The following is a 27,680-nucleotide window of genomic DNA, read 5'->3' as shown; positions in this document are numbered from 1 at the left end:
CTCTAACTAATGGGAGTCATGTGACAGAAATATGCCTGCTTTTTCAGAAACATTTCAGTTGATTTAACACAGCTAACCTGTAACAGTATTTAGTAACTTACAATAACACGCCACGCTTTACGAGCTAAATCAAAGAAGACATCTCCTGACAACAAAGCGCTAGCTACCATGTTAGATGAAGCTATTGTAAACCAACAAGAGTTCATCGCCTCAAGAGTTTAGTGGAGTACAAAAAAAGTTGGATTTTATTCAGGATTACGTTTCCAAGTGCATTACTGATGTTAAAAAAAAAACGAAGGGAAAAAAATTATATGATTGTCAGTAATAAGGAATCAAGGGTGCTTGCTTTGCACATTCAGCTAGAGCTAGCTATGCAGCATATTTTAGTTGTAAACCAGCACAAATGTCATGTTGCTAAGTACCTCAATAGTCCTTTCATAAACAGTTAACCATACAAAGCTAACGCTAGACGGTGCACACAACTAGACAGCTTCGGCAAAAATCGGCGTTGTAAGCTAGTGATAATTCACAGCTTACCTACCTCTAAAAACAATGCAACTATACATGACGTCGAGGCTCTCTGATCTGGCTGCAATCACTCAAATAAAAAGCTACATCATATCAAAATCCGGGAAAATGCAAGGCAAACCTTTACTTCGTCACAGGGAACAACCGAACTGACCAGTCAGTGCAGCTTTTAATGTTGCTAGATTTTTCCTTTGGTGTGGTTTTGCACCAAATTTGACATGGATAAAAGGACGCTTCTCTGGTGGGATTACTAACTGACTGTTTAGAAAGACTGATTAGTTCACATACTACATCAATACTAGCCTGGAGTGAGTTAAACAGCAACGAAGAGAGCTGGCTAGTACAGGAAGATGGACACGAGTCGGTCTGGACTATTGTTAAAGGCGTATAATATTGTACAGGCTGATTAGCTATTCCTTGACTGTCAGTTGATTTTATTGTGACCACAACTGACAGTATGTTCTATTCAAATCCTTGAAAGTTAACAGGTTAAAGTTATTCAAGTTAACTCAGACAGGTAACCTAATATTGATACAGTTGGGATGCAATGGTGGGATTTTGCACAGGCACAGTGTTAGGTACACACTTTAGGTAAATGATAGGGTTTACAGTTGTGTGCATACTTTCACTACAAACAAAACATACGTTTTCTATTATTTTTATTTCATCATCTTTGAAATACAAGAGAAAGGCCATACTTTCAGACAGGAGTCAAGGTGTAATTCAGATTTTTGCCACCAGATGCCAGCAGTGTGCACAACATTTTACACTGATCCACTGAAGAATTACATTACTGCACAATATTTTGTATCAAGCCTGCCTGGAGTTTGCCCAAATGTGCCAAATTGGTCAATTGATACATTTTCAAGTAGATAACTAGATGGAACATACAAAAATGCTATGGTAATATAAAAATACATTTACACACTCCCAGGAATGTCATACATGATGGCTCATTAACTTATACACATCTAGATGGCCAGGCAGGGTGGGTGTGGAGAAAGAGAGTCAAACTGTAGACCCCAGTTCCTACATTTGATTATAAAAATTGATTTTTATCAAACTATGCTAAATATTTATCTCTGGGACCCTAAGGATGACAAATCAGAGCAAGATTACTGAATGTACGTACATTACTTAGCTTCAGAGGTGAATGTATCAAACCAGTTACCGTGAAGTGTTGTTGTTGTGCACTCTACTCAAACAAAAGCATGGTCTTTTTTTTCTGTAATAGCTACTGTAAATTGGACACTGCAGTTAGATTAAAAAGAATTTAAGCTTTCTGCCCATATAAGACATGTCTGTCACATTAGAGCACGTTAGCAACAACCGTCCCGGGTTAGGGACACAGATCCCGTAGAGGTTTTAATGATAATTCAGCACTTATGTCATTACAGTAAAGACTGTATAACTGTCAGGTTTGACAAAAAACAATTGACAGCTGGTTATTGAAGAACTACTGGAGCAACTTTATTTCCCAAACGATTACCTGTTCATTATCATTTTCTTTACTTGTTACTCATGTGCAAAAAAAAGTGTACCTTGCTGATTTTATCACAATTGCTTGATTACAGTATTTAATGTCATGGAGATCAGGTTGGGTGAGTTGGGGTGGTCACCAGGAGGGGCTGGGGTGTAGGTTGATGCAGCACGGGTGGGCAATATACATTGAGTGTACAAAATATGACCAACTGACCAGGTAAAAGCTCTGATCCCTTATTGATGTAACAGTGTATGGATGTATAGGCCATGTGGTCTATTCTAATTGTATTTACCTACTGCATGACCATTCCGGCTGCTTTTTGTTATGGTCTGTGTTCCTTTAAAAATAAATAAAAGGTTGATAACAAAAAAAAGGATTATGCCTAGACTGCCATTCATTCCAATTAGACTGGTTTGGATTTCTCCATGACCAATATAAGATGCGGTAAAAGAGTCAACGGAACACAGATGTTCCATTGACCAGATTGGCCCACATTCAACAAATCTGATGTAACAAAAGGGATATCTGTCATCCGTCAAGTTGTATGTATTGTAACAGGCCCACAAAGTGGTTGCTAAAGTCCAATTGATACATTCATCTGTTTTTGTTGTAAAACATGTAGAAGTTGTCCCTTTTCAGGTTTATAAGAAGCGACTGCTAAATGCTAACTCCCGTTCATACAAGCACTATACTCCTGATTATTAATACACATTTAAACAATAGCCTAAAATGTAACCTAATTTTGCTCGGGGGCAATGGGGTGACTCAGGATCTTGCCACCAAGAGTTTCCATGGCAATTCCATTGTTGTGGACAAGTTCGATTGACCTCTTTACCGCATTTATGGCTGCCAATTTCACCCCATTCTGGAGGTGAGGGTTTATGAAAGTCCCTTTCGTAATTTAATAGGATCTCTATGGTGAAAACTCCCTCCAGCCATGTTTGCACCAATCCAATACATGAGAGTGATTGAATGAGTGCACACACTGGGTAAGCCCTTTTCTGACAGAGCTATAGGGCAGATGAGGTTACCTGTGAAGAAGGCAAAACCAGAGAGGATGGCCAGTCTCTTCTTCTCAGTCACAGGGCTGTGGGGAGTCATAGCCAGCCAAGCCATCATGGCCAGGGAGCCCAGCATGGTCAACATCCCTCCCTAATGGACACAAAAAACACAGCAACAGTTATAATGTAATAACATCAATGGCAATTGTCATTCACCAGTTAAATGAAAAACCTTCAAAGCATTACCAATTTTATGTTATGTGGCCACCTTTTGTAAAATCTATCCCCCTTACACAGACACACTGAAGTTTGTGGCTGTACTGGAGTAGATCGAGAGCTTCAAGTTCCTTGGTGTTCACATCACTAACTACCGTGATCCAAACACACCAAGACAGTCATGAAGAGGGCACGACAATGCCTATTCCCCCTCAGAAGAATAAAAAGATTTGGCACGGGTCATCAAAAAGTTCTACACCATCAACAGCAACTGGTTGCATCACCGCCTGGTATGGCAACTGCTCGGCATCTGACCGCAAGGATTTACAAAGGGTAGTGCAGTGCGTACAGCCCAGTACGTCACTGGGGCCAAGCTCCCTGCCATCCAGGACCTCTACGCCAGGTGGTCAGAGGAAGGCGCTATTTTTTTTTATTTTTTTTTTTAAAGGGTCAAAAGTCTCTAGGTTCCAAAGTTTAAAAAAACTGTTCTCTCTGCAGCCGCTCGGCAAGCAGTACCGGAGTGCCAAGTCTAGGTCCAAAAGGCTCCTTAACAGCTTCTACCCCCAAGCCAACATACATATGAACATATGAAACCTGGTGGTTCCTTTTAACATGAGTCTTCAATATTCCCAGGTAAGAAGTTTTAGGTTGTAGTTATTATAGGAATTCTAGGACTATTTCTCTCTATACAATTAGTATTTCATATACCTTTGACTATTGGATGTTCTTATAGGCACTTTAGTATTGCCAGTTTAACAGTATAGCTTCCGTCCCTCTCCTCGCTCCTCCCTGGGCTCGAACCAGGAACACAACAACCACCCTCGAAGCAGCATTACCCATGCAGAGCAAGGGGAACAAACACTCCAAGTCTCAGAGCAAGTGACGTTTGAAACGCTATTAGCACGCACCCCGCTAACTAGCTAGCCATCGGTTCACATCGGTTACACCAGCCTCATTGTTACTATAATTGAATTATGCCAATGTGCTTTCATCAATTGAAAGCCTTTAATCTATTTTATGAGAATTTGTAAGATTTCTTGTTTGCATAAAAAAGACGCAGACCAGTCTTTCAATAATAGGTAATACAATTTATTCTCGGAGCGCGCTACCACTTAAACACGCAGCAGTTTATATAAAGAGCATGACGTCATTTCACTGCTTTAACAGAATCCCCTCTCGACCGGGACAAAGTAAGGTGAAAAGTTCATTCTAACACACTCCCAGATAACTTTTGACCCTTCAACATTATCGATCACCACTGAACTGACAGTTTTAATTAACTGAAAAGGCAGTGAGTGCATTCCTAGGTTATCTAAAACCCCCAGAGCTAAGTTTCAGTAGGGTCAACCATAGGCTAACGACCTTGTGTTTACACAGTCCACAACCCATTTGTTTCTGCCTAGTTGGAATGGTGTTCATTAACCTGTTACTCCTACCCCCTACTTTTTTGAACATTCTGTTAAAAATCGCACAACATTTCAGCACCCTGCTGCTCATGCCAGGAATATAGTATATGCATATGATTAGTATGTGTGGATAGAAAACTCACACGTTTATAAAACTGGTTAAATCACGGCTGTGACTATAACAGAACGTGCATTTCATCGAAAGGTGCAGGAAAATCTGATCACTGAAAATGGAAAAGTATATCCATGTGCGACTTGAACCCATTGATAAAGGTGAACCACATTTAATGGGGCTGAGGTTGCAATACCTACAGCTTCCACACATTGTCTAGAGTCTTGTCATTTGCCTACTATTTGTTTCTTGGTCAAACAGACGCAAGGCAGCGCAGTTCTTCCGGTCTCTGACCGGATATTTTGGTTGAGATTTACCCGGACATTATTTCCAGACGGACAGCTAAAGAATATACTTTGCCTCGTGATCAATTTGATCGCTTATTAACGTTTACTAATACCTAAAGTTGCATTACAAAAGTATTTCGAAGTGTTTTGTGAAAGTTTATCGTCAACTTTTTAAATACTTTAAAAATGACGTTACGTTATAAGACGCTATTTTTTTCCGTTTATCACAGTCTTCATAGATCGATATCTAAGCTATATATGGACCGATTTAATCGAAAAGACCCAATAGTGATTATGGGACATCTAGGAGTGCCAAAGAGGATGGTCAAAGGTAATGAATGTTTTATATTTTATTTGTGTGGTTTGTGTAGCGACGACTATGCTAATTATTTTGTTTACGTCCCCTGCGGGTCTTTTGGGGTGTTACATGCTATCAGATAATAGCTTCTCATGCTTTCGCCGAAAAGCATTTTAAAAATCTGACTTGTTGCCTGAATTCACAACGAGTGTAGCTTTAATTCAATACCCTGCATGTGTATTTTAATGAACGTTTGAGTTTTAACTAGTACTATTAGCATTTAGCGTAGTGCATTTGCATTTCCAGATGTCTAGATGGGACGCCTGCGTGTCAGGTAGGAGCAAGAGGTTAACTTATTACTCCTTGTCCGTGTCTCACAATCCCCTCTTATGAACTCATATTGTTAATCAGATATAATAAAGAGTATAAGTTTATTTACAGTTCCATTTTAAATGATTTGTTCAGTCATATTAATCGTAATTTCCTAACACTCATCTAGGGAGTTGATAGGCTTGAAGTCATAAACAGCGTAATGCTTGGCGCATAATGAAGAGCTGCTGGCAAAATGCACGAAAGTGCTGTTTGAATGAATGCTTACGAGCCTGCTGCTGCCGCCTACCACCGCTCAGTCAGATACTTGTATGCTCAGTCAGATACTTGTATGCTCAGTCAGATACTTGTATGCTCAGTCAGATACTTGTATGCTCAGTCAGATACTTGTATGCAACGCAGGACACGCTAGATAAACTAGTAATATCATCAACCATGTGTAATTAACTAGTGATTATGATAGATGTTTTTTTATAAGATAAGTTTAATGTTAGCTAGCAACTTACATTGGCTTCTTACTGCATTCGCGTAACAGGCAGTCTCCTCGTGGAGTGCAACGAGGCAGGTGGTTATAGCATTGGACTAGTTAACTGTAAGGTTGGATCCCCCGAGCTGACAAGGTGAAAATCTGTCGTTCTGCCCCTGAACGAGGCAGTTAACCCACCGTTCCTCGGCCGTCATTGAAAATAAGAATGTGTTCTTAACTGACTTGCCTAGTTAAATAAAGATCAAATAAAAAGGTGTTTAATTTTTTTAAATAATTTTTTTTTAAATACATTTAAAAATCGGCCAAATCAGTGTTTAGAAATACAGTTTTCCGATTGTTATGAAAACTTGAAAATCGGCCCTAATTAAAAATAAACATTATTTTTAACCTTTATTTTACTAGGCAAGTCAGTTAATTACAAATTCTTATTTTCAATGATGGTCTAGGAACAGTGGGTTAACTGTTCAGGGGCAGAACGACAGATTTTGTACCTTGTCAGCTCAGGGATTTGAACTTTCAACCTTTCGGTTACTAGTCCAATGCTCTAACCACTAGGCTCTAACCTCTAACCCTGCAGCCATTCCGATTAAAATCAGTTGACCTCTAATATACAGTACCAGTCAAAAAAGTTTGGACACCTACTCATTCAAGCGTTTCTTTATCTTGACTATTACCGACATTGTAGAATAATAATAATAATAGTGAAGACATTAAAACGATGAAATAACACATGGAATCATGTAGTAACCCAAAAAAAGGGGTCAAATCAAAATATTTGAAATTCTTCAAAGTAGCCACCCTTTGCCTTAATGCCAGGAGTGTGCAAAGCTATCATCCTCTCAACCAGCTTTATGGAGGTAGTCACCTGGAATGCATTTCAATTAACAGGTGTGACTTGTTAAAATTGTTTGTGTTTGAGCCAATCAGTTGTGTTGTGAAAAGGAAGGTGTATAGAAGAGAGCCCAATTCGGTCAAGTACAAGTCCATAGTATGGCAAGAACAGCTCAAATAAGCAAAGAGAAACAACAGCCCATCATTTCTTTAAGACATGAAGGTCAATCAATGCGAAAATGTCCAGCACAGGATATGAAGACCCAAGACCCGCTGCTGCAGAGCATAAGTTCATTGGAGTTACCAGCCTCAGAAATTGCAGCCCAAATAAATGGTTCAGAATTCAAGTAAGAGACACCTCAACATCAACTGTTCAGAGGAGACTGCATGAAATCAGGACTTCATGGTTGAATTGCTGCAAAGAGACCACTACTAAAAAAGACACAAATATGAAGAAGAGACTTGCTTGGGCCAGGAAACACAAGCAATGGATATTAGACCGGTGGAAATTTGTCCTTTGGTCTGATGAGTCCAAATTTGAGATTTTTGGATCCAAACGCTGTCTTTGTGAGATGCATAGGTGAACAGATGACTTCCGCATAGGTAGTTCACAACACTTCCATGCTTCACTGTGGAATGGTGCTTTGCTGGTGACACTGATTCATTTGTATGGCTTAGGTGGCATGTATGGCTTTGGCTACCACAGCATTATGCAGCTATACACCATCCCATCTGGTTTACACTAAGTGGGACTATCATTTGTTTTTCAACAGGACAATGACCCAACACACCTCCAGGCTGTGTAAGGGCTATTTTACCAAATAGTGTGATGGAGTGCTGCATTAGATGACCTGGACTCCACAATCACCCAACCTCAACTCAATTGATATGGTTTGGGATGAGTTGGACCGCAGAGTGAAGGAAAAGCAGCCAACAAGTGCTCAGCAGGAAACGGTTGGCTACTATGAAGAATCTCAAATAAACAATTATATTTTGAATTGTTTAACACTTTCGGTTACTATGATTCCATGCGTGTTATTTCATAGTTGACATCTTCACTTATTCTACAATGTAGACGACAATAGTCAAAATAAAGAAACCCTTGAATCCAAACTTTTGACTGGTACTGTACATCCCACTGTTTTTTTATGCATCGTCAAGACTGGATGGCAGATTCGGGTAAGACGATAAGATTGCGCCACCAGCTGTTCTTGACGCTACCCATCCCTTAAGCGGGATAATTGTCATCAGCAACCGCTGAATAGCATAGCGCCCCAGTCAAATAATATTACTAAAAATATTTATATTCATGAAATCACAAGTGCAATATTGCAAAACACAGCTTAGCCTTTTGTTAAGACACACCCAATCTCTAATAAGTAAGTCTAAAGTTTTTGCTCACCCAAGTTAGAATACCTAACGATAAGCTGCAGACCATTCTATTTACCAAGAGAGTTGTCATCAATATTTACATTAATAAGTGCAACGACGACATCCTCCCCACAGATCTTTAAACAAGTAAACTTTTGCAAGGCAGCGGGGCCAGACAGAACACCAGGACGTGAATAGTCCCCGTCTCCAAGAACGCCAAGGTCATCAGCCTAAATGACTGTCACCCCGTAGCACTCATGTCTATAGCCGTGAAATGCTTTGAGGATGGTCACAGCTCCCGTCAACACCATCATCCCAGACACCCTGGACCTATTCCAATTTGCATACCAGCCCAACAGATTATGCAATCGCCATTTCACTCCTCACTGCCCCCACCAACCTGAACAAAAGGAATACCTGGGACTGAACTAGGGCTGAACCCATTTAGTCACCTGGTCGATAGGCAGTTCGTCAACTGAGATTTTTGAATTGATAAGTTGCAAATGACTTATTTCATGGCACACGAGACATCGGTCTGTTGGCGCCGGTCTCAGACTAATCCATTGCAGAGGCAGTGGGATGGCACAGTAATCACTCTAAGAAATCCATTGGCATTGTAAGGCACCTGTGCCGCAAGGGTATTTTTCCTCAGCACGCCAATCAATTTAAGTGATCAAATAAGTGAAATTGCTTGGTTCCCCATACAATGGCTACTGCTTTGGACCCGACACAGTTTGTGAGAGAATTCCTTAAGCCTACATTATGGGTCTTAGGTAAACATTTTAAAATGTGTCAAGGAGAGTTAAGCTTAGTCTCTCTCCCCCCCATTCATTATCGCTTCATTGTGTGAATTGTTTGCCTCCGATTGTTAATGTTTATCAATTTATTTCATACATAACCAGTAGTACATTTAACCTTAATTTCTAATCTCCGTGTTTGTTTGGGGACGGTAATTTCTGTTAATGCATTAAATAGGTTATTACTAGTCGTTTCTCATTGTCAGAGTGGACAAGATGTTTGTAGAGCTCACAACCTATGCTACACTTATGAGAAACAAGTTTTAGTTGCTTTCATTCCATTTGAGTATTTTGGGAGCGTTCCCATCCATGTTGCGGAAAGACGTGTACCCGATTACACAGAAAGAACTAGGCCTAGGCTACTTTTCCTGCAAGCATATGTATAAATGTGTCCATTTGGGGATGTCTGACAGCATTTCTGATGGTCTTAAAACTCAACCACCACTAACGAGTTGTGGAGCTTGAAAGTATCTCTTCACCTCAAACAAGTAAACAAAGCCTGTTTTTACATCCATTGACAAATAAACTATTGCCAAATGTAGGCTATTTGAAAAATTAACCAAGGAATCTACATTTTGATAACTGAGCATGTTGTGAAAGGGAAATATGTCATGCTCTGATCCAGTGGTGTGGGAAGCTCTGAGGGTCCAGAATAGTTGATACGATGTTGCAAGTTTGCTAGGGGGAGCTGCAGGACATACAATGTTTCAAGTTCGTTGCAGAGAGATGAATGCGATTGAAGAACAATCCTTTTGTGGGATATTTATTTATTTATAGTTTCTTCTTAATTGTTGGCTTTATATAGCCTATTTTCTTTTACCTAGTTGGCAATAGAATAAAAATAATACTGTTCCACGAAAATGTGAATATGAAAATTAGAACTGGAATGCAGATTGGTAGAAATGGTCAGAAATTGTAAATTGCCCTACCGGCAACTTCGGGAGCATAACGGCAGAATCGGCATAGGCCAGCAGGAGGAAGCAGATCGGGAACAGGTTCTGGTCATCTTGACCTCTGGCTCCTTCGTGTCATTTGTGTGTCTTAATTATTTCATCAAACAGTGCACTTAAAGCGTGCAGATTTTATTAAAAACACCTAGGGTGTGTCTATTGTAAAATATCTAATGAGCACATGATGTTTTGGGAGGGGGGGTGACACCCCTAGACTGAACACCTCCCTCTGCAACTGGATCCTGGACTTCCTGACAGGCTGCCCCCAGGCAGTGATGAAGGGCAACACCACATCCGCCATGCTTACCATCAACATGGGGGCCACTCAGGGGGTGTGTGCGAATGCCGCATTCAAAACAACTGGGAGCTCAGAAATCTCCAACAATGTGTGTTTAAAACTGGGACATCAAAATAATAATAAAATATATATTTTATCATCAAGTTCGCTGACGACATGATGGTAGGACTGATCACCGACTACAGGGAGAACGGAGACCTGGCAGTGTGGTGCCAGGACAAACTCTCCCTCAACTTCACGAAGACAAAAAGGAGCCGATCGTGGACGACAGGAAATGGGGGACGTGCTCGCCCCTCCCATCTACATCGATGGGGCTGTAGTGGAACGGGTCAAGAGCTTCGTGTTCCTCTGTGTCCACATCACTAAGGAATTAACATGGTCCACAAACACCCACACAGTTGTTTAGAGGGCATAATAGTGCATCTTCCCCCTCAGCGGGCTGAAAAGATTTGGCATGGGCTTTCAGATCCTCAAAAAGTTATACACCTGCACCACCAACTAGAGGGTTGTGAGTAGAGGTCTTTCCGGATCCGCACGTACCAAAGACCCGATCCAGGAACTAAATGCGTCCGGATCCAGAATTCTAAATAATGTCACGGGTCTGAGTCAGATCTGATTGTTACGGTCTTGATCATGTGCAATTGTAACGGACTTGGCTGGAAGGACTAGTACAAATCTGAACATGACTGCTGCAGTAGGGAAACATTTGATCATTTAGGCTGCTGCTCTTCCTTTTCACGAATAGAGCGTTGCACATGTAGCTTGCTATTGGCTAGTCATAAGTCATCAAAGCAGCAATAGGCTACAATCATAGAGCCTACTCCGTGTGGCAAAAGTTTTTTTGGAATTGTGAAAACCTCTAACGGTGAGTACAGCCAAGTACACCACTGGGGCCTTGCTCCCTGCCACCCAGGACCTCTTTGCAGTGTCAGAGAAAGGCCTCTAAAAATTGTCAACTCCAGACTCCAGCCACCCAAGCCATACACTTCTTTGCTACCGCCAAGGCAAGCAGTTCCCCTGCACCTAGTCTGGAACCAACAGGATCCTGAACAGACAGTTTCTACCCCAAAAGGCTAAGAGAGAACATTCCTTATGGAGAATTCCAAACAGTCTGCAGAATTTGCGATCAGTAAACAGACCAGTGTCAAATCCGCTGAATTGGGAGTCTCGCTTCGTGAACCAAGGTTACAGCAGTCAGGTTCTGTAAGAAGCAGGGACAAGGAGTGGACATCTTGACAGAGAGGACTTTTTGTAGAGAGGATCTCCTTGTGATGCACCAGAGTGTACTTTGTTCTAAAATGTAGCACTGAAGCAGAGAACATTAAAAGAACCAAAAATAATTGTGGAATCATTAAAGTGATACGCTACTACAAAGTCTTCCCAGAGCCACCAGACATAAGCTTTAAGAGAGCTCTTAACCTGAATAACAAATTAGTCCACAACTACCTTCGCAACAGGTAGCCTAGTGGTTAAGAGTGTTGGGCCAGTAACCTAAAGGTTGCTGGTTCGAATCTGGAGCCGACGTGCCCTTGAGCTAGGCACTTAACCCTAATTGCTCCTGTAAGTTGTTCTGGATAAGGGAACCTGCTAAATGACTTAAATGTAATGTAATGTAAATGTAACTCAAAAGATTTGGCTTGAACACAAACCCAGGGGCTCTTTCGAATGAAACTAGCACACAGTATCAAGTCAAGCCTTTCATTACCTGCAAAACCACTCATGTCATCTACAGATTGGAATGTCCACAGTGCAAGGTATTCTACATTGGACGGACAAAGAGACGCCTTCAAGACAGCTTAGCGCAGGGGTGGGCAAACCTTTTGGCTCAAGGGCCACATACTATATGCGTGACAAAACATGTGAGGCCTTTATTCATTTCCACACCGACATGCAACTACTAGTGTACTGTAGGTGTACATATGCAGAACAATTCTACCCTTGTACCATCTCTACCCTTGTTTTATGAACAAATTTCAAAATATTGATATAATTTATAACATCACAGACAGTCAAAACACACACAGATCCTGCATCTCCACCCTTGTAAAGTACAAACTTAGTCACAATATGCAAACTTAAAAACCGATATTATAAACAACTGGAGACATGTAAAATGTAACAGCAGGTGTAAAATAAACTACTGTAAAATTTGACTGAAACATATGGTAAGAGCATCCGTTTCATTTGGAAGGGTCCGTTATTGAAAGCAGATTAAGGAACATTTCTCATTTCAATTGCGAGCCATATTTACAGTTATCCAATCACCTCAGGCCAAATCTGACTGAATAAGTGTTAGTTGTCAGATGTATAGGGACATGTATCCAAATGCATTGCTGGATAATTCTCACTACATAACCATCAACATGAAAAATAATCCTTGCCTACCCCAGTCACACTTATTCAAGTCTGGTCACCTCTCTTGACAAGGGAAAAGTGTGGTGTCATCTTTGATGTAGAGATTCTCAGAATATGATGACAAGTGGTCATTTTTTGTGACGGGATTTGTTGTAATTCATGAATGAGAACGTTTGCTTACACACACACACACACGCACACACGCACACACACCCGAATAAAACAAGCATCCTTTGGACGTGCTTTTTAATGTTTAGAAACTTGGTCCTTGGTCAGCTCTCCCGCTATCTCTCTCAGAATGACCTTCTTGATCCATTTACATTACATTTAAGTCATTTAGCAGACGCTCTTATCCAGAGCGACTTACAAATTGGTGCATTCACCTTATGACATCCAGTGGAACAACCACTTTACAATAGTGCATCTAAATATTTTAAGGGGGGTGAGAAGGATTACTTTATCCTATCCTAGGTATTCCTTAAAGAGGTGGGGTTTCAGGTGTCTCCGGAAGGTGGTGATTGACTCCGCTGTCCTGGCGTCGTGAGGAGTTTGTTCCACCATTGGGGAGCCAGAGCAGCGAACAGTTTTGACTGAGCTGAGCGGGAACTGTACTTCCTCAGTGGTAGGGAGGCGAGCAGGCCAGAGGTGGATGAACGCAGTGCCCTTATTTGGGTGTAGGGCCTGATCAGAGCCTGGAGGTACTGAGGTGCCGTTCCCCTCACAGCTCCGTAGGCAAGCACCATGGTCTTGTAGCGGATGCGAGCTTCAACTGGAAGCCAGTGGAGAGAGCGGAGGAGCGGGGTGACGTGAGAGAACTTGGGAAGGTTGAACACTAGACGGGCTGCGGCGTTCTGGATGAGTTGTAGGGGTTTAATGGCACAGGCAGGGAGCCCAGCCAACAGCGAGTTGCAGTAATCCAGACGGGAGATGACAAGTGCCTGGATTAGGACCTGCGCCGCTTCCTGTGTGAGGCAGGGTCGTACTCTGCGGATGTTGTAGAGCATGAACCTACAGGAACGGGCCACCGCCTTGATGTTAGTTGAGAACGACAGTTTGTTGTCCAGGATCACGCCAAGGTTCTTAGCGCTCTGGGAGGAGGATCAGATCAGTCAGGTTTCAAGACTAGTCATTCAACTGAGACTGCTCTTCTCTGTATCACAGAGGCGCTCCGCACCGCTAAAGCTAACTCTCTCTCCTCTGCTCTCATCCTTCTAGACCTATCGGCTGCCTTCGATACTGTGAACCATCAGATCCTCCTCTCCACCCTCTCCGAGTTGGGCATCTCCGGCGCGGCCCACGCTTGGATTGCGTCCTACCTGACAGGTCGCTCCTACCAGGTGGCGTGGCGAGAATCTGTCTCCTCACCACGCGCTCTCACCACTGGTGTCCCCCAGGGCTCTGTTCTAGGCCCTCTCCTATTCTCGCTATACACCAAGTCACTTGGCTCTGTCATAACCTCACATGGTCTCTCCTATCATTGCTATGCAGACGACACACAATTAATCTTCTCCTTTCCCCCTTCTGATGACCAGGTGGCGAATCGCATCTCTGCATGTCTGGCAGACATATCAGTGTGGATGACGGATCACCACCTCAAGCTGAACTTCGGCAAGACGGAGCTGCTCTTCCTCCCGGGAAGGACTGCCCGTTCCATGATCTCGCCATCACGGTTGACAACTCCATTGTGTCCTCCTCCCAGAGCGCTAAGAACCTTGGCGTGATCCTGGACAACAAACTGTCGTTCTCAACTAACATCAAGGCGGTGGCCCGTTCCTGTAGGTTCATGCTCTACAACATCCGCAGAGTACGACCCTGCCTCACACAGGAAGCGGCGCAGGTCCTAATCCAGGCACTTGTCATCTCCCGTCTGGATTACTGCAACTCGCTGTTGGCTGGGCTCCCTGCCTGTGCCATTAAACCCCTACAACTCATCCAGAACGCCGCAGCCCGTCTAGTGTTCAACCTTCCCAAGTTCTCTCACGTCACCCCGCTCCTCCGCTCTCTCCACTGGCTTCCAGTTGAAGCTCGCATCCGCTACAAGACCATGGTGCTTGCCTACGGAGCTGTGAGGGGAACGGCACCTCAGTACCTCCAGGCTCTGATCAGGCCCTACACCCAAATAAGGGCACTGCGTTCATCCACCTCTGGCCTGCTCGCCTCCCTACCACTGAGGAAGTACAGTTCCCGCTCAGCTCAGTCAAAACTGTTCGCTGCTCTGGCTCCCCAATGGTGGAACAAACTCCCTCACGACGCCAGGACAGCGGAGTCAATCACCACCTTCCGGAGACACCTGAAACCCCACCTCTTTAAGGAACACCTAGGATAGGATAAAGTAATCCTTCTCACCCCCCTTAAAATATTTAGATGCACTATTGTAAAGTGGTTGTTCCACTGGATGTCATAAGGTGAATGCACCAATTTGTAAGTCGCTCTGGATAAGAGCGTCTGCTAAATGACTTAAATGTAAATGTAGAAACTGTGTTTCATTCAGTGAGTCATAGAACTGGTGTATTGTTGCCGTTTTGTACTTCTCCTTCAAAGCACTGTCCCATTGGATGTTGTTGAGCTCCAATTGTGTGTCGGGTGGTGCTTTCTCAGTGTCGCAAAACCGGGGGCATGATACAAGCTCCAGCTCAGTCTTGGTGAAGTCTGAGAAGCGGCGGGAAAACTCAACATGCAGGTCGATCAAAGTGTTACTGTATGTCTGGGTGAGGCACTGCTGCCAGTGTCAGAAGACGAGCGAGAGACCGGCTGCTCATTTGTCTTGAGAACATAAGTTTGGCCTTGAATACTTCCACATTGGAATACAGTTCATGCACAAATCACAATTTCCCTGCAGTTTCACATTTAGATTGTCCAGATGCACCAACATGTCCACAACGAAAGCAAAGTCGCCCAGCTAGTCTGTCTTTCAACTCGGAGAAGTCATCACTTTTACCAACCGTATCAAGGAACATACCTACATCACCTCAGTTCCCACACAGCTAAACACTTTCCCCAGGCTTAGCCAGCACACATTTGAATGATACAACAAGTCCTGGTGCTGTCTCTGTGTCATTGAGCAGCTGAACGAACTGACCATGGTTAAGCCCCCTTACCCGTTAAAGTTGACAAGTTTTACACCCACTTTGACAACATTTTCCAACTTTAACATTATTTTACACAGATCTTCCTGATGAAAAGTACAGTGAAGAAATATAAGAAATATAAATTCCTCCGAGTTAGTAAAAGGAGAAAGCCCATGTCTTGGTCTACTAAAAAGATTACAATGTTTTTACAAGTTAGATTTGGTGATCCATCCGTTGTTATGATTGTCAGTTTGCTCCACGGTATAATTTTTTTTCCCAAGTGGGCAGACTCCCTGTCATATAAGTCAGAGCCCCTGGTTGTTCCCATCAAAGTCCAACGCAAGAAGTTGTCATTTATTCCTCTGACAAAAATGTAAAGTTGAGCAGTGTCTCTGATGTCAGTACTCTCATCCAGTGCTACAGAAGAAAAAAAAATCAAAGCCATCTGCTTCTTTCTTCAATTTGGAGATTAGCTCCTCACCTATCACTTCCATGCGCCTGGTGATTGTCTCGAATTGGCTTTTACTCTCAGGACAAAGTACACCAGCAGTCTCCACCATAGTCTTTCACAAACTCCCCTTCAGCAAAAGGCTTGCTATGTTTGGGATTTTATGTGACACTGTGTAACTTGCCTTAGTTACAGTCTTGAGTAGAGCACCGTTTAGTAAACATATTTTGTTGGGCTTTTAAGTTTGTGGCAAGTTGAGGCCTTCCTTGCCTTTTCCTGAGAGGACAGGTGGCTAGCGTAGTTAGTATGCTTGCTTGAAAAATACAATTGAGATTATATTTCTTTAAAATAGCAACACCAACTTGGTATATCAGACATAAGTATTTTGCTGTCCATTCTTCTTTAAAAACACACGACATTCAGAGTCCACTTCTCATTTTCCCAGCACTCATTTTTCACATCAAACGTCATCAAGCAATGAAGTGGCTATGATGATTGAGTGCATTCTGAATTCTGACTGTAGGACCAAATACAGACCACCCTGCCAGGCTACAACGCCATCTATTGGAGGTTGTTTGGATAACATGGAATGAGTCAAAAAGGCCAAAAATTGGAACTCAAATATAATCTTTTTTAAATTTTTATGTCTCGCGGGGCCTCCCGAGTGGCGCAGTGGTCTAAGGCACTGCATCACAGTGCTAGCTATGCCTCTAGAGATACTGCATGCACGCTGACACGGTCGCCAGGTGTGCGGTGTTCCCTCAGACACAATGGTGCGGCTGGCTCCCGGGTTAAGCGGGCATTGTGTCAAGAAGCAGTGCTGCTTGGCTGGGTCGTGTTTCGGAGGACACGTGATTCTCGACCGTCGGCTCTCCCGAGACCGTACGGGAGTAACAGCAAAGGGACAAGACTAACTGCCAATTACATACAACACAATTGGGGAGAAAAAGGGGTAAAGAAAACATAATTATAATAAAGTCTCGCAGGTTGGATTGAAGTGCCCGGCGGGCGGGATATGGCCCGTACTTCGCGCCACCTTGGCTTAAAGGGACACACGTATGCCACACAGGTAGGCAACAAAGACTACCCCATAGATTGTAACTTCCATCAATGTAATTGTCTGAGTCATTTCCAATCTACCCCCAAATTCTTATAATAATAAAATAAAAAGACACCATGGCAAGGGGCTACAAGTACTTACACCATGGCAACCCTGCCTCCCTACAAGCTATGGGTATTGATCATGTTCAGGCCTAAACTAGAAGGGGACTGCTAACCCAAAGGGAAAGTTTGGGGATTTACAAACTACAGCCCACTAAATACCCTGGTTTAAAAGAAAGACATGGATTTTTCACAATTCCTGTAGGGTCTTAGTGTCCCTTTACAGTCCCTTTACTGTCATCTAGTGGACATAATGCCCTATGCTATGTTTGGACTGCATTGGTCCATGTTAGCCATCATCTAGTGTACTATAAATGTATGGCTCTCCCATTCTCAATCTCCCACTCAAGGCTAGAATTACTTTGTTTTCTAGTGGTTCTAATACTTCTGACCTTGATGTGCATTTTGATAGTACATCTATTTCAATGATGAATGTAGTGTTGTTTACTAGTTGTTGTCCAATTCATTTTCACTATAAGCTGTTCTGTGACCACTCCCTCTTCAATCAGGGTGGATTGGAAAATGGTTTGTTCAAAAGACGACATCGTATATTTGTACTACCCGATGAAGTCCATGCAGCCGAAACACATCAAAGTATTTAAATCTTTGTTCCATTAAAACATGCTATACAAATAAAGGCATTTTAATTCATTATATGAAGCGTGCTTTGGTTCTCTTTTTTTTGAGATTCTACTCCCAAGCCAATAGACTGCTAAACAGCTAATTAAATGGTTACCCACTGCTGCTACTGTCTATGATATATCCTGTTGCCTAGTTACTTTAACCCTACCTATAATGCACATAACTAACATAGAAAACGGTGGTGCCGATAGAGGGCTGCCTCGCTTCTAGTCCTTACAAGCATTTAGCTAAACTCGCAATAACATCTGCATGTGACCAATAAAATTTGATACAACCTCATAACCCTGCACATCGTGCACTTTTTCAAAAAAATATCTTTAAATCTACGTTGTTGAAAAAGGACCAGTAGGTAAGCATTTCCCAGTCTACACCTTTTATTTACGAAGCATGTGACAAATCAAATTTGATTTGAGCCATTTGTGATTGGAGCTATTTTAATTGAAAACAATCCCAGTAAGGTAATTAATTGTTAACCAGGAATGATCTGATATTGAGATAAATAAAATAAAAAAATACACTGCATTGGCCCTTTAATATTACAGCACACTAACAAAAGTGCTTCAGTTTGGATGTACTTGTTCCCACTGCCTCTGCTTACCTGGAAGAGCCTGGTGACGACGTGGACGTAGGCTCCTGCTGCAGCCACAAACATGCACAGGGCCAGGCTGGAGTAGACATTCTTCAGGTGCAGCTGAGTGGAGTGGGAGCTGTATTGTATAAGGAATAGATGGATAGATTTTATTTTTCTTCGTTAAGTTGCAAGACATCAAGAGAAAACTATATTGACACAGATAAATTGATGCATCACTACCCTACCCCATTATAGCTAGGTTTGTAGACTGAGTGGAGTGGGAGCTAAGATAGAGGGGAGAGTTTTTAAATTGTACAGGTTTAGCTCTACAGAAAATACACTAACAAAAAATGTCCGCCTCCTTATCAGTTAGGCCTATCTAGTCATAATCTAATTTGGTAACACATCACTGTCTGTAGCACAACCAGTTTGTGAACATTACAGACTGCTTCTGTTCAATGAATGACTCATGATGATGATGATGATGATACAGTCATTGTGACAGTGAGTCTCCTTACGGTTATCAGACATTGTGTGGAAACAGTAAAAAAGATACTTACATTTGGGAAAATTTAAAAAGGGAATCAAAATTTATACTTCGATCGAACACGTTCATCTTGTCTGGATTTGGTTGGACCCTGTCACAGGAGTAAATTTTCCTGAAACAAAACCGATATGAGATGGACATTAGACATTGCTGTTGATTAGTACAGTAACAGCATGAAATAAACACAGCCTTCTTAATTTAGAAACTTGAACTAGTCTACATGTCCTGGAATGGTAGAACTGGAAACATGTGTCTGCGTCACCAGAACCAAAAGTACATTGTCACTTCCTATCTATTCTGGATCACATGCTTTGGTAGATCAAATAGATAACTAACGTTAACTCTCTGGGTCTGAACTTGAACAAATGTAGCCTCCTCCACTTATGCAAGGAATGAATTGTTTTGATTAACCTAAGTTACATTGCATTCATTACTTAGGTCTTGTATGGGGGCTTTGCCAAAAAGATACCGACCCTACAGTCACGGTTATTTACATTGAGCCGCACTGGGGTAGGAACGTAATTATGATTAAACGTGGATAACGACAGACACTTTAGTAATTTTATTTATTTATTTTAAATCGGCACCCAAAAATACCGATTTCCGATTGTTATGAAAACTTGAAAATCGGCTCTAATTAAAATCGGTCATTCCGATTAATCGGTCGACCTCAAATAAATAGACTATGTCCAACTCCACAAACAGAAAATACAGCCCCCTACCTTGTCGGCTTTCCCAGTATCGAAAGGTTGGCAATCTCCGAATGTCACTAAACATTTGTTTTGTAACAGATGTCTCTTTCCATTCAAATTGGCAGCTGCTCAGTTTGGATTGATATTATTTCTCAGTTAAAAATAAAAATACACAATTTTAAGTGACTGGGATTGCAAAGTTGGGGACTTATTATTTTTCATGTGAATATTATACAGCCTCCACTCTTCTGGGAAGGCTTTCCACAAAATGTTGAACATTACTGTGGGGACTTGCTTCCATTCAGCCACAAGAGTATTAGTGAGGCCGTGCAGGCCAGTCAGGTTCTTCCACACGGATCTCGACAAACCATTTCTGTATGGACCTCGCTTTGTGCAATGGAGCATTGTCATGCTGAAACAGAAAAGGGCCTTTTCCAAACTGTTGCCACAAAGTTGGAAGCACAGAATAGTCTATATCGTCATTGTATGCTGTAGCATTAAAATTTCCTTTCACTGGAACTAAGGGGCCTAGCCCAAACCATGAAAAATAGCCCAGACCATTATTCCTCCTCCAAACTTCACAGTTGGGGCAGGTAGCGTTCTCCTGTCATCTGCCATGCCCAGATTCCAGAGAACTTGTCTCCACTGCTACAGTCCAATGGCGGCAAGCTTTACACCACACCAGCAGACGTTTGGAATTTCACATGGTGTTCTTAGGCTTGTTTTCAGCTGCTTGGCCATGGAAACTCATTTCATGAAGCTCCCAACAAACAGTTATTGCACTTATGTTGTATCCAGAACTATGTAGTGTGTTGCAACAGAGGACAGATTATTTTTATGCTATGGGACTCGAATCATGGCCGGTTGTGATACAGCCTGGAATCGAACCAGGGTCTGTATTAACGGCTCTAGAACTGAGATGCAGTACCTTATGGGCTCCCGAGTGGCGCAGTAGTCTAAGTTGACTGGGGCAGTTCAAGCAGGGTAGAAATGTTGACAAACTGACTTGTTGGAAAGGTTTAACGTCACTGAGCTCTTCAGTACGGGACATTCTATTGCCAATGTTTGTCTATGGAGATTGCATTACTGTGTGCTCAATTTCATACACTGCAGCAACAGGTGTGGCTACAATAACCAAATCCACTAATTTGGGTGTCCATATACTTTTGACCATGTAGTGAGATAGATAACCCCAGAGAGATATGCTGGTGGCATGCTCTGACACTGAGATGCATTTCTTTATGTCAGATGGCTACGGCTTCTGCTAGGTCTAGGCGAAATGGGCAAAATAACATGGTATTTTTTTTACGGTATTCTATGTTTTTGATTAATAAAAGTTATACAGTTGCTTAAGGGGTAGTAACACATTCTACATTTTTTCAATGGGTCTTTCTCCATTCGTATTGTTTTATACCGTTCAATTCAACTTCAAACTAAAATAATTTCCTGCATTTGCATCAATGTCTGCATTTCTTGCACTCATTTGAGATCATTTCCACGATATGTGCAAAAATACTAGGCCTTATTTTCAACCAAATGTTGCAATTGCGATTTAGAGCAAAACACTTGGGTGGACTTTTGGAAACATGGAAATAGAATGTTTATTATAATATAAATAACAGTAGGCACTTTGAATAGAGTGTTGTTTGCCATGGACTAGTTATTGTGACAGGGTAGGAATTAGAGGTCGACCAATTGAAATCGGCCGATTTCAAGTTCATAACAATCGAAAATCAGTATTTTTGGGCGCCGATTTTTTTATTTTTTTATATACCTTTATTTAACTAGGCAAGTCAGTTAGGAACACATTCTTATTTTCAATGACGGCCAAGGAACGGTGGGTTAACTGCCCTGTTCAGGGGCAGAACGACAGATTTTCACCTTGTTAGCTCGGGGGATCCAATCTTGCAACCTTAGTTAACTAGTCCAACGCAATAACGACCTGGCTCTCTCTCATTGCACTCTACAAGGAGACAGCCTGTTACACGAATGCAGTAAGCCAAGGTAAGTTTCTAGCTAGCATTAAAACTTACAAAAAACAATCATAATCATTTGTTAATTACACATGGTTGATGATATTACTAGTTTATCTAGCGTGTCCTGCGTTGCATATCTGACTGAGCATACAAGTATCTAAGTATCTGACTGAGCGGTGGTAGGCAGAAGCAGGCATGTAAACATTCATTCAAACAGCACTTTCGTGCATTTTGCCAGCAGCTCTTTGTTGTACGTCAAGCATTGCGCTTTTTATGACTTCAAGCCTATCAACTACCGAGATGAGGCTCGCGTAATCGAAATGAAATGGCCAGCTAGTTAGCACGCACTAATTGTCGTTGTGTTGCAGGTTCGAGCCCAGGGAGGAGCGAGTAGAGGGACGGAAGCTATACTGTTACACTGGCAATACTAAAGTGCCTATAAGAACATCCAATAGTCAAAGGTATATGAAATATAAATGTATAGAGGGAAATAGTCCTATAATAACTACCACCTAAAACTTCTTACTTGGGAATAAGACTCAATATGAAGACTCATGTTACAAAGGAACCACCAGCTTTCATATGTTCTCATGTTCTGAGCAAGGAACTCAAACGTTAGCTTTCTTACATAGCACATATTGCACTTTTTTTCTCTTCTCCAACACTTATTATTTAAACCAAATTGAACATGTTTCATTATTTACTTGAGGCTAAATTGCTTTTATTGATGTATTATATTAAGTTAAAATAAGTGTTCATTCAGTATTGTTGTAATTGTCATGATTTTTTTTATATATATAATTTTTTTAAATGGCCGATTAATCGGTATCGGCTTTTTTGGTCCTCCAATAATCGGTATCGGTGTTGAAAAATCATAATCGGTTGACCTCTAGTAGGAACCAAAGTGTTTCCTAGGGGACCCTATAATCTTTGGCTACATTAAATCTCTTTATTCATATAGCCAACATATTCATGCTTGGCCTATTCCTCTCTCTGACTTAAAATATACTGTTGCACAAACATGCTGATTTAAGCCTCCACCGGTACTGGTATCAGGCTGTATTAGCTCGCTCCGTTTCCTCTGACACAGTACTTTGTAGCAAGAGAGAGATATGACTCAAGTAGCGGAGTAAAATATACAAATGGAAGTTATGATACGCCATGTGTAACTATTTAACAAACCAAATATTCAAATACTGTTATAAAAGGTAAAGTAAAAACCCAAACCGGTCCGTGCATAAATACCGGCATATAAACATTGAGGATCATTTGTTAATTTTGAAACATAATATTTTGTATAAAGATAAACATGATATTGTTAGATTATAGGAGTAACTATAGTAGGCATGAAACAGTCTTCCTCACCTCAAGTGGAGTCAGTTGGAGCACCGGGGCGCACTGCCTTCATATCATAGGCCCGCATTAGCTAAAGCATACTAATAGCCACGCCATACCAAATGTTTCTGAACTTTATTAGGGTAATATCAAAAAGTTGAGACATTGTTTATTGGGAAAAATGAGCAGAGGAGCGAATGTAAACCTGGGGGAAACGAAATGCCCCCCCAAAAAAAATATTTTTTAAATACACAACCCACCCCAAAGGAAACAAATTATATATATTATTATTATTATTAAATTAACTTGACAACCCTCCCCCACAGTAAATGTCGATCTGTCCCTAACCAGCTCAGTTATGGCCTATCTGAGTTCAAACCTCGATTCTAAGTCTCAAATCGTTCAGATTTACTTAGCTAGCTAGCGACAGTTGCTTAACCTAAACACACGACTATACGATATACGATAAGTATCCCCCCCCTTTAAGATTTAGATGCACTATTGTAAAGTGACTGTTCCACTGGATGTCATAAGGTGAATGCACCAATTTGTAAGTCGCTCTGGATAAGAGCGTCTGCTAAATGACTTAAATGTAATGTAAATGACTACTGTAAATAGATCTAGGCCAAAATCCCCCGCCACCAGTAACTACAAACTATTACGGCTAACTACCGGGAAATATTTAACAGCTCTGTCTAATGTGATCAAACATTATCGTAATCGCAAACGAGTTAACAATTACCCAGTTACATCAGGCTACCTACGCAATGGATTCAACATGACAGTAACGTTAGCTACTTGTGAGAGGACAAAGTGTAACCAGAAAGCTACAGTAGGTAGCTAATTTCAGGCTACAACATATGTCATTGGCAATTTGAGTTAGTCAAATCTACCTAACTAGATATTTGGGTAGTGTAACATAATGCTCCCAAACCATGATTCGGCTCGTTGAAGGGGGCGTTGTCATTATAGCCAGACATGTAACGTAACTTGATGTCGAACTATCCTAGCTAGCCAGGCAATTTGGCTAACGAAGGCCCTCTCCCCCAATCAAGCGCAACTCAATCGAATGATGATTATACGAAACAATAAGCGAGCTAGCTAACGTTCACTCGCTAAATTCCAATTACAAACAATAATATAAGCACAAGCCTTAAAATAAAACATTGTATCAGGACAGTTTGTTTATATTCATCGACAACAAAATGTAGTAGAAAGTCAGCCATTTAGCTAGCTAGCTTCGTTACCAGTAGCTGCCATTGACATTACTGGCTAACGACGTTTTGCTTCTCGGTCTCCTGGCTCTTCAGTAATCACGTCAAAACAACAATCTCAGGTGTCGTTTACAATTTACTGGTTGGCTGCATTAAATATACTTTAATTAACATACCTGACGTCAATATTTCCACAGCGGTAAGCAACAGATTGATTTGCAAGCTATTTCTTTCCACACTTCAGCCTTTTGATGCTGTCGTTGTTTCAAAGCGTACGTATGAAAGTTATAGGGTACGTTGTGACATCGTAGGAGCTAGATAGACACGCCCCGAATATAGTGCAACAAAAGTGCAACAGTTGCATGAATTGCATTGAATAAACCTTTATACAGTGCTGTGAAAAAAGTATTTTCCTCCTTTCTGATTTTCTCTATTTTTGAGAAAATCGAAACCTAATATTAGTAAAGGGAACCTTAAGTTTACAAATAACAAAAATAAATTGTGCTTTTTTATTTATTTCATTAACAAAGTTATGCAACACCCAATTCCCCTGTGTGAAAAAGTAATTGCCCACTTACACTCAATCACTAGTTATGCCAGCTTTAGCTGCAACTGTTGCATGTGCCCCATTGTGCCTGGCGAAAACCAAACACTGCATTACACAGTAAGAACCTTATACCAACTGTCAAGCATGGTGGTGGTAATGTGATGGTTTGGGGACACTTTGCTGCCTCAGGACCTGGGTGACTTGCCTTAATAGAAGGAAACATGAATTGTGCTCTGTATCAGATAATTCTACAGGAGAATGTCAGGCCATCCATCTGTGAGCTGAAGCTGAAGTGCAGCTATGTCATGCAGCAATGATCCAAAACACTCAATCAAGTTTACATGAAAATGGCTAAAAAGCAACAAATGTGAAGTTTTGGAATGGCCTAGTCAAAGTCCAGACCTAATCCCACTTGAGGTGTTGTGGCAGGACTTGAAACAAGTAGTTCATGCTTGAAAACCCACAGATGTCGCTGAATTAAAGCAGTTCTGCATGGAAGAGAGGGACAGAATTCTTCCACAGCCACGTGAGAGACTGATCTACAACTACAGGAAGGATTTAGTTGGAGTCATTGCAGCTAAGGGTGGCACAACCAGTTATTGATTGTAAGGGAGCAATTATTTTTTCACACAGGGGCATTGGGTGTTGCATAACTTTGTTTATGAAATTTATGTAATTGTTGTGTTATTTGTTCACTCAGGTTCCCTTTATCTAATATTAGGTTCTGGTTGAGGATCTGATAACATTCAATATAAGAAAATATGCGAAAGTAGAGAAAATCAGAAAGGGGGCAAATACCTTTTCACAGCACTGTACATGCACTGTATATGAATGAGTGTTTGACTTTGACATTATTAATAACAATTTATTGAATCTGGATGGGGGGGTGTACTCTCTAACTCAGGACTTGTGCACTACAAGATGAGATACACGTAACATTTCCCCTTTTTTATTTGTTTATTAAGTCCCACCATACCATATTACATTCAACAAAACTACAAGAGATATGGTAGCAGTGTGTGGCCGGAACACAGAAGAGTCAATAAAACAATCATTCAGAATACACAGATTTTTTGATTAGGTTGATCGTATTCAACATGGACATCCATATACTTATTTGAGAGGCAGACATACAGTATATAGTATGATATAGGAACATCTTTTTTAAATGCACAATTAGGAACAGACAGGTGCAGGTTTTTTTTTAGACTGACTGTCATTAGATTGAAATAATAAGACATCAATTCATCAGAGATGAATTCCCCTTAAAATAAGCCTTTGCCTTTTTTAATGCTCAGCTGCTTCCATTGAGGCAGGCTGGCAAAGTGGTCTTTAGACATTCCAAATATGGCACTGAAGTCTGAGTCTGAGAGATGTTTCTGGAAGACAGAGGAAGGAGGAAAGAGAGAGAGACAGACAGAGAGTGAAGGAGACCATTGTTATTTTTCAAGGCAACATTCAAGTGTAAAGAATACATTTGTCAAGACACTATATTAAAACCAGCTATAATACACCGTAACTCATAGTAGTGTATGGAGGAATCTACTTTTCACACTTCAGAAACTACTGAACAATATTGCATCTGAGGGTATCAGTGTGGCAGTACTTTGAACACTAGTCATTTCATTATAGCAGCTCAGAACACCTACCTCCTTCTGGGTGGGGTCGACACCCTCAGGCAGCTCATTGGCTAGTTTGTTGATCAGGTCCTCTGGTGGGTAAGACTGGAAGCTCTTCCTGGTCTCAACACCATTCTGCCCCTGAGAGTAAATGATTCGATTCAGGTTTGTCTGCACAAAAATGTTAACACAACGGTTGTCGAGTCATTGCATAATAGTTGTGTAATCATTTTTCTTTATACAAGCTCTCTGTTGTAGCCTCTCTGTTGTATCACAAAACTAGCAGTTGTATCACAACCAAAATGGGTTGTAAATGTGTTGTACGACCTTACCCACTGTCCACAAATGTCAGTTCAACGCAGTGGGGAACCATGAGTTCACGTTGTATTTGTTTTTTGATGTATTTTATGAAATTGTATATGTAGAGCTCTCATGTAAAAGAGACACTGGTCTCAATGTATACATGTTTTTTATCACATTTCATTTTGATTTCTATTTCATCTTTAGAATTTGTTTTTATGATCTTCTGATTTCATTAATACTAAAGAGAAAACAATATCCAATCAGGATTTTATTTGGTGGTCCATAGGTAGAAAAATCTAGCTAGTCCAGCCAGCCATTGGCTAGGCCTTCAAAATCTGGAGAGAAGTCCTCTGCCATTCAACCAAATACAGGCTAAAACTGCTTCTCCAGTAGAAATCCCTGATCACACTTGTCATGGCGACATTGGCTAGCAATGCTCGTGCTCTGAACTGCGCATGTGCAGCCATTAAAATCAAAGGCACTCATTCAATATAAAGTTATTTTTGACAAAATTGAAAATGTCTCAGTTTGCAATTTTCATTGGGTTGGAGCAATATCATGTTCAACTACTTAAGGCATTAGCTCAATTATAGGTTATGCCTTTAGATTTCTCTAAAATTAACAACTCATGAAAAATGTTTAAAACCCCAGCCTGGTCTGCTTGGTCTGGTTCACAAGCGTTCCCAGAAGTCTCGCAATATTGTGCCTCTGGGTTTAGAAACTCTGTGGTTCAACTGTATCAGAGCAGAATTTTGCCAAGAGATGAGTTCAGAATGGTCTGCTATGTAGCATGCTTCTGTATATGAT

At 41.3% G+C, this 27,680-nt stretch overlaps 2 protein-coding genes across 3 annotated transcripts in view; both read right to left on the bottom strand.

The window, feature by feature from the left end:
* Window positions 1-24,722, bottom strand: part of LOC124002581 (probable Bax inhibitor 1) — a 31,156-nt gene extending 6,434 nt beyond the window's left edge. For both annotated transcript variants that reach the window (XM_046310090.1, XM_046310091.1), the window contains exons 1-4: window positions 24,581-24,722; window positions 19,201-19,299; window positions 18,668-18,776; window positions 3,043-3,163 (exon numbers count right to left, since the gene is read on the bottom strand). In XM_046310090.1, the coding sequence (XP_046166046.1) occupies window positions 3,043-3,163; window positions 18,668-18,776; window positions 19,201-19,256 (286 nt within the window). In that variant the 5' untranslated portion in view covers window positions 19,257-19,299; window positions 24,581-24,722. The remainder of the gene's footprint in view (window positions 1-3,042; window positions 3,164-18,667; window positions 18,777-19,200; window positions 19,300-24,580) is intronic.
* A 1,181-nt stretch (window positions 24,723-25,903) lies between these two features.
* LOC124003415 (advillin-like) overlaps window positions 25,904-27,680 on the bottom strand; it is a 38,757-nt gene continuing 36,980 nt past the window's right edge. Inside the window, exons 19-20 of the mRNA XM_046311663.1 lie at window positions 26,601-26,711; window positions 25,904-26,330 (exon numbers count right to left, since the gene is read on the bottom strand). Coding sequence (XP_046167619.1) covers window positions 26,217-26,330; window positions 26,601-26,711 — 225 coding nt within the window. The 3' untranslated portion in view covers window positions 25,904-26,216. The remainder of the gene's footprint in view (window positions 26,331-26,600; window positions 26,712-27,680) is intronic.

Source organism: Oncorhynchus gorbuscha, linkage group LG18, assembly GCF_021184085.1.
Source record: "Oncorhynchus gorbuscha isolate QuinsamMale2020 ecotype Even-year linkage group LG18, OgorEven_v1.0, whole genome shotgun sequence".
NCBI classification, from domain to species: Eukaryota; Metazoa; Chordata; class Actinopteri; order Salmoniformes; family Salmonidae; genus Oncorhynchus; species Oncorhynchus gorbuscha.
Note: the sequence above shows the minus strand (reverse complement) of the source record. Positions and strands in the feature narration are given on the sequence as shown.